This window comes from Cololabis saira, chromosome 12 (genome assembly GCF_033807715.1).
Source record: "Cololabis saira isolate AMF1-May2022 chromosome 12, fColSai1.1, whole genome shotgun sequence".
NCBI lineage: Eukaryota > Metazoa > Chordata > Actinopteri > Beloniformes > Belonidae > Cololabis > Cololabis saira.
In genome coordinates, this window is record NC_084598.1 from 30,844,553 (window position 1) to 30,852,763 (window position 8,211).

An 8,211-nucleotide genomic window follows, 5' to 3' on the forward strand; every position below is an offset into this window, starting at 1 on the left:
AAAATATTCTAGCTTCAAGCGTGATTTATTTGTCGTATAACATTTATAGTATTGATTATGGATTTTTACCTTTTTAATATCATATAGAAAAATAAAATAATAAAAATGTATGTATCTTCCTTGCATGGCTTTGTTGGTGCCGTGTTGATCTGCTGCTAGAATTCAGAATGAAAGCAGGTGAGATGTTTGGTCCACTAATTCATGCATGATGCCGTGGTAATTGATGCAGAAACTGCCAGCTCTAAAAAGGCCTGAGCGTTTTCTGTTTTGTTTTGCTTTGCCGGTAAACTCCCGCTGAGGGCGTAAAGCCAGAATTATGGTTCCGCGTTAAATCGACGCAGAGTCTACGCCGTAGGGTACGGGGCGACGCGCTCCGTACGGCGTAGGCTTTGCGTCGATTTAACGCGGAACCATAAATCAGCCTTAAACCCTCCTCTGCCACCCGTGACGGATCTGCTGCGCGCAAGTCGTGAGCTGGAGAGCTGTGCAACCCAGCAGTGGACACGTGCACACCCCCCCTCTCCATCTCTGCATCTCTCCATCTCTCTCTCTCCCTCCCTCTCCCATCTCTCTCTCTCTCCCCCTCTGCATCCCTCTCTCTCTCTTTCTGGGGGATGCAAGATTCCTGCGCTGTCACAAACTGGACTCCAAACGGATAAGGCTGAAAACAAAAATGCGACATTCTATATTTTAATAGTAACTGAGGACAGATATTCGTTTCTCCACGTTTTATTTGAGACATTTCTCAGTTGAGTCAGATGCCAAGCAGTGTTTTCTCTGAGGGTAATATGGAAGAGCAAACCAAGAAAAGCGTCTGAGGATTTTTCAAACGCTGTTAGAGGCTGGTCAGCAGACGTTGTGACGACATCAGCGAGGCAACAGGCATGATTTTAATGTAGCAGGTAACAGAGAAAATAGCCTGAATAACACCGCATGCGTTTTTTATGAAATTGCATTGCTCTTTTTTGACTGAAGAACGAATTTGATTGGGATTTAATTTTTAAAAATGGCTCACTTAATTCGACACAAGCTCTCAAACAAGCTGACCAATGCGGCCCACACGGTGTCCCATAAATCTCAGGCCAAGGTCAGCGGGGTTTTCGCCCGAATGGGCTTCCAGGCCGCCACGGATGAGGAGGGTGTGGGTTTCGCCGAGTGCGACGACTTGGATTATGACTACAGGCAAGGGATGCAAATGGATATCCTCCAGGGAGAAGAAGGAGAAGGAGGGGAGATGGAGGGAGATGGGGCGCTGGAAGGGGACACCCACTACCAGAGAGATGGCACCGGCCCGAGGTCCGCATCCCTGAAGAGTGGGGGCTCTCTGGATGAGGATAAACCCAAAATCACAACATGGGAAGCGGGCTGGAACGTCACCAATGCCATCCAGGTAAACCGAGAATCCCGACACGCAGCATGCGTGAAAACTGCAGGTGCTGCAAAGCATCACGCCTGTGGACAAAAAGTCACCTTGACATTTTTTCTTTAAATATTTAAATATTTAACATCTTCAATCAATAAAACTGAAAAGTCTATTTAAAAAAAAAACACGTTTAGAATAAATCAGGTTTAATGTTGCGACCTGAATTATTTAATTGTGAAAACGTGGCCTTGATAAAAAAAATTGTCTTAATTAAATATCGTGTTCAATTTCACGTTCAATTCGCTGTTTAATTTAATCCATTGCAGAATCGGGGTCTTAAAATGTATTTATTCAAATCTCTTTATCAGTGGGTCTGCAGGCGCGGCCTGCTTGACTTTGATAGTCCTGACTGAATGGCACGTGCTTATCAGCATCTCCATCAAATTGAAACGAAATTAAAATTTCGTTCTTTGATTGTCTCTCCAAGGCTCCAGTTCAGTCCAGTCAGTAATAATTTCAGAAATCGAAAATAATATTTTTAAGAAGGGAAAAAAATAAAATAAAAAAAAAATTTAATGCAGACTCGAGTCAGTTTTTGACTTTTATGACTCAAAAAAATGCAATCGTTCTCTTTTATTTTAATACGAAAAGTAATGAATGTCTATTATTATGTAAGACGAGGCTGTTTTAGTGTCTTCATGGCCAGGATCGGCCTGTCACTGCGATGTGGGCCTCGTCCATTATTCCCACTCAACTGCGCTTCTCTGTCCGCAGGGCATGTTCGTCCTCGGCCTGCCGTACGCCATCCTCCACGGCGGATACCTCGGTCTCTTCCTCATTATCTTCGCGGCTGTGGTGTGCTGCTACACCGGCAAAATCCTTATCGCGTGTCTGTACGAGGAGAACGAAGACGGCATACTAGTGCGTGTGAGGGACTCGTACGTGGACATTGCCAACGCCTGCTGCGCGCCGCGCTTCCCCAGTCTGGGCGGCCACGTCGTGAACGTGGCTCAGATCATCGAGCTCGTCATGACTTGCATTCTTTACGTCGTGGTCAGCGGAAACCTGATGTACAACAGCTTCCCCGGGTTCCCCGTGTCCCAGAAAGCCTGGTCCGTGGTGGCCACGGCCGCGCTCCTGCCGTGCGCCTTCCTGAAGAGCCTGAAGGCCGTGTCCAAGTTCAGCCTCCTCTGCACGCTGGCGCACTTCGTCATCAACATCCTCGTGGTGGCCTACTGCCTCTCCCGGGCCCGAGAGTGGGCCTGGGAGAAGGTTAAGTTTTATATTGATGTGAAGAAATTCCCCATTTCAATTGGCATAATCGTTTTCAGCTACACTTCCCAAATTTTCCTTCCTTCCCTGGAGGGAAACATGTCGAAACCCAATGAATTCCACTGCATGATGGACTGGACTCACATTGCTGCTTGTGTCCTCAAGGGGCTCTTTGCACTGGTGGCCTACTTGACCTGGGCAGACGCCACCAAAGAAGTTATTACGGATAACCTACCTTCAACAATCCGAGCTATAGTAAATATCTTCCTGGTGGCAAAGGCACTGTTGTCATACCCGCTGCCATTCTTCGCTGCAGTTGAAGTTCTGGAGAAATCATTGTTCCAGGATGGTGGGAGAGCCGTGTTTCCTGACTGCTATGGCCCCAATGGGCAGTTGAAAACCTGGGGTCTGGGCCTTCGAGTGGCCCTAGTCGTGTTTACCTTGCTTATGGCCATCTTTGTCCCCCATTTTGCCCTCCTCATGGGTTTAACGGGCAGTCTGACTGGTGCTGGTCTGTGCTTCCTTTTGCCAAGTCTCTTCCACCTAAAGCTCCAGTGGAGAAACCTCTTGTGGCACCACGTCTTCTTCGATGTTGCCATTTTTGTTATCGGGGGCATATGCGCAGTATCTGGTTTCATTCACTCAGTGGAAGGGCTCATCGAGGCGTACAGGTATAATCTCCACGACTAACAGCTCCCGAGATGACCTCTGTTGGAGAGTGATGACCCAAAAGTGAACGTTAGAACTTATGAAAACACTACCATTGGCCATTTGACTTAAAAGCTCATGAGGAGGATTGTTTTGTGTGAAACGTACATCTTTTTTTTATTTTGCCTTCGTGATAATGTGCAATAATAAACTCTACAGTGATAGTGTAAAGTAGTCTACTCATTTGGAAAAAAAAGGTGTTTTATTAAAATGGCAGAAGAAATAGGACCTCTGCATGGAAGGAGGTGATTGAATATGCAGGCATTAAAAAGCCTGTCTGGATATCCATCTTCATGCAAAGATCCAATGAAAATATCCTCAATGGGTCTAACTGTGAGTGTGTATGTGTTGGGGGAATGAAATATAAACAATGGAGTGAATATGTTATTACTGGATTATGAGCTGCTAGATATAATTAATCCCACATCAGATAAAACAGAACGCACCTTTCAGATCACATGGTGCTCCAGAAATCATGAATAACTTACGTGTAGTGGTTTTAAAAAAAAAAAGAATTATTCTTTTCTACTGGTTTTGTGTTTTATTTTTCATTATTTAGACAGTTGTAGTCCTTGTTGGCTGGTTCATTTTCTTGGTGTTTCGAGTGTCATTCTGGATGACGTGAATTCAAGTGCAAGCAAGTGGGTCCTAATTGTATTATATAAAAATGTTTGTCTGATAATATTCTGTTCCTATTGAACTTGTTATTTGTGATTTAATGGAACTAATCATGGTGTGTGAGAAAAAGAGTATTTGTTGAATTAAGAGATAAATAAATCAAATATTTTATGGCTGGTGATTCAAATGTTTCTTTGCTTAGTTGAATGTGAGTAGACTTGCTGATTTCAATTTCTTTTTCATTTTTGTTGTTTCTTCTCTGTTCACTTTTGAACTTTTAAAAATTGAAAGGTTTATGGCGCTTTTTCTTCTGGCCAAAAAAAAAAAAATATTGAAAGAAGAAGGCTGTGGGTCCTGACCTTTTTGGACTTAATGTTGACAATATCAGGAAAATATAAATTTTATTCTACAATCCCAATTCCCAATAAAGTTGGGTCTCTGTGTAAATAAACACAGAATGCATTAACATGCAAATGTCAAAAATATCAATATTTGTTTGCCAATAGCACATTAAAAATACATTATATTTTGAAATTGAGACATTTTGTGTAAAATATTAGCTCATTTTGAATATGGCACCAACCTCCCCCCCAAAAGTTGGAACAGGTGCAGCCAAAGGCTGTAAAAACAACTGGAGGAGCTTTTGAAAGCTAACTACCGGTAGATTAATTGGCGACAGGTCAGTGTCATGACTGAGTATAAAAGGAGTATTTGACCTGAGAAAGGAAAACAGAATAACAGCTGTAAAGATGGACATAAGTTCACCAATCTGCTTCATAAAATTGTAGAATAACTTCCAGGAAAATGTTCATCAACATAAAATTGCAAAGACCTTTAATCCTACAGCAGTTGTTTTCATTCCTATTCCTCAGAGTCAGTGTCTTGCATGTTTTAGACGTTTACCTGCATCAACATCCCTGATTCTAATGAATGGCCTTCATCACCTTTTCATCAAGGGCTGCACAACTTTGTTGGTGACACACAGCCATTTGTATCACTGTGTGTTAAAGCAGATAAATAACTAAAACATGCAGGATAGTGGCCCTCCAGGGCCACGAAAGAAGACCACTGCTTTACACTTTATAACACGATTTGGAGAGGAGGAATCTCCTCGTGCATGGGAAACGGCAGAAGCTCAAAACTGAGTGCAAAAACAGTTATGAAGATTGGATCCCGCTATTATCATGGCTGGATGATGAAGGCGTGTTTAGCGCGCATTGGTCATGTTAACGCCAGGCGTGTTATTTGTCACCTCGTGCCTGAAGGCGAGTCGGGAGGCGTTATCTGTGAAATAAAACCTGTGTGGGCGTGTAGAATGACGTATCAGCAAGATTTATACGCCGTCAGACGAGTGTCATTTTCAAAACGAGGATGGATGAACATCTTTGGGGTCTTTGGTCGAGATTTGCTTCTTGCAAAACCCCTGTTTGTCATTTTTTAGGCCACTTGTTCAAATAATGGACCATCCCTCGTGGTTCCGGGCATAGGCGTTTCTAGACTCCTAAAATTGAAGAGTTTTTTATTTTTTTGTTGTATGTCCATGTTTAATAATCTGACTAAATGTCAAAACCATACTCAATATGTGGTTTAAACGTAATATTTTAACAACAAAGTACAGCAGCTCCCCCCATCCTTTGAAAATGGTTTGATCCACCTGGTCCCTCCCACCTTCACCTGTTACCTGCACTAAAAACACATTATTATCATCACCAGTCCTTATTCCTGCAGCATAAATCACTGTTCATGTTCTTAGGTAATGTAGGAAATGTTCTCTTATCCTGCAAACAAAAAGAGGAGTGAAGAAAAACACTACACATGTTACTGAATTTGTATTTCCCCTTCACAGAGCCTTTATTTGGTACATTTCATACCAGAGCGCTAACATATTTCAATACAGTCACATTATTTCCGCATTCTCTCGTTATCTTCTTTCTGCAGACACAGTTTCAAGGTTATTCTTTGGCATTTGATCATGAGTCTTGATGAGGAGCAAGAGCAGCTTAATTGTTTCAAGACGAGCTGTTCTGACAACATTCTCCTATCCTAAAACTCACCTACATTCAGCAGCACTTACTCAAAAGCTTTTACACATCTGTTATGTCAGCAATGATAACATGTATTCAAAAGTATTCTAAAAGGTATGAGTTAGCTGATGTTTTTTATTGCTGGGTAATGTTACAGGTGATCAGGCGACCACTGTCCTCTGTTTGTTTGATTAGCTGAATACCATCTAACTGGCGGAACTGATACCCATAACATTATATACTATTCTACTGTGTGTGTGTGTGTGTGTGTGTGTGTGTGTGTGTGTGTGTGTGTGTGTGTGTGTGTGTGTGTGTGTGTGTGTGTGTGTGTGTGTGTGTGTGTGTACAGACAGACAGAAAACCTTATCATGGATGTTTTTTAGAAAAATAGAGCCAGGTTCACATAGGAGTGTATGACCACATGGAGTGACTTCATTGCAACCATCCATCCATCCATTTTCTACCCGCTTTATCCTTTGCAGGGTCTGCTGGAGCCTATCCCAGCTAATTACAGGCAAGAGGCAGGGGGTCACCCTGGACAGGTCACCAGTCTGTCACAGGGTCACATAGACACACAGAAAACCAGGCACACTCACACCTATGGGCAATTTCGAAACATCAATTACTATGCATGTTTTTGGGCTGTGGGAAGAACTCGGAGTACTGCACAGGGAGCAATATATATGCAAAACATTATATGAGAACATGCAAACTCCACACCGCCAGGCCCGGGACTCTACCAACCCCTAAACTGAGCTCTAGCCTCCTTCTTAACTGTAACTTGAGGAGTGAGCAGGCCACTTCTTTTCACCAGACAGGGTGGGGCGGGCCGGCTGGCCAGAGGGGGCAGTCTATAGCCCAGGACTGTTGCAGGGTAGCTCATGTTGGCTACCCAAGGGAACACGGGGAGAACATACAAACTTCACACACAAAGGCCCTTTCGCCAACAGGTGCTGAAGTCCCCCAGCAGGAATCAAACCCAGGACCTTCTGTGAGACGGCTGCACTACCAGCTGCGCCACCGTGTCCCTACCAGGAACCTTCTGGCTGTGAGGCAACAGTGCTAACCACCAGGCCACCGTGCTGCCCTCATTGCAGCCAAATATTCAATTAGAATGATGTTGTAATTTGGATCAATTTATAAAAACATTCAATTCACAATTTAATTTATCCTGCACATCATCAGAAATCAGAATCAGAATCAGAAAATAAGTTTAATGCCAAGTTTGTTAAACACACACAAGGAATTTGTTGTGGTGATTGGTGCAATACAAATAGCAAATATATAATGAAAAGAGAAAACTTTATCATGGACATAAACCAATTTTCTGGCCCGGAGCCAGTTCTTTGTCAGTGGAAACAGAAAGCCCGGTTCCAAACCTACACTGGCCCAGGACCAGCCCTGGAACCTGTTTGGTGGAAAACGGGTGCTCAGCACCCGCTAAGCTCTGATCCTAAACTTGCCCCTGGTTCCGGGCATACGCAGGTTACACTGATACACTGATCTCTTTATCTCCCCAGTTACTCATCTTGCAAATATAGATCTTACCTGAGACATTCTGCTGCTGTTGTTACTCTCATCAACTGTTTCCTTATTTTATAAAATGATAATAATAAATTAAAAAAAACCTTCCCTGGTGAACTGTACTCAGGTTACGTGATCAACCAATCCCTCCCAGGCATTAAACAGGGGGTGTCTGACAATGTAAAAAGGGCACTGTATGGCTTTTACATTTTACACAGCGCCCTAACTTTTTTTAGAATAAGGGATGCATATGATTTTTGTCCAACTTTATCTTTTCAAAAACCTTTATCTCTGCATGCTTTGAGGTTTAAACCAAAGTTTTGTTTTCTGAAAATATTTTTTAAGTTTACTCATCATTTTCACTTCCCTATTCAACTTATTCAGCCATGACTGCAAACCTGCAGACCTGCAGTGTCTATTCTCTGGAAGAGGATGTTATAAAATAAGTTCTTTATTCAGAGATCAAAATATGTTGATCATGGCTACTTTACCTGCATTTATAAATATAGATGAATAGCTGGTCCAACACCACATTTACACCGCTTTACCTTAAATTTAACGTTTTTTAATAATGCCGACCATTTACTTAACAACAATAGAGCTGAGTAAAAAAAAAAGATAGTTTGCTTTTCTTACACCAGCAGACATTCTCAGACCAGCCACAGTATCCAACTGCTATTGTCAGATGTCTCTAAGTTTCAC

The 8,211-nt window shown here is 42.6% G+C and overlaps 1 protein-coding gene across 1 annotated transcript; it reads left to right on the forward strand.

The window, feature by feature from the left end:
* The first annotated feature begins 577 nt into the window (after positions 1–577).
* LOC133457358 (vesicular inhibitory amino acid transporter-like) lies at positions 578–4,133 on the forward strand. The gene is made up of 2 exons (XM_061736552.1): positions 578–1,390; positions 2,138–4,133. The coding sequence occupies exons 1-2, from the start codon at positions 1,007–1,009 to the stop codon at positions 3,323–3,325; spliced, it is 1,572 nt and encodes a 523-aa protein (XP_061592536.1). The 5' UTR covers positions 578–1,006; the 3' UTR covers positions 3,326–4,133.
* Positions 4,134–8,211: the final 4,078 nt, after the last annotated feature.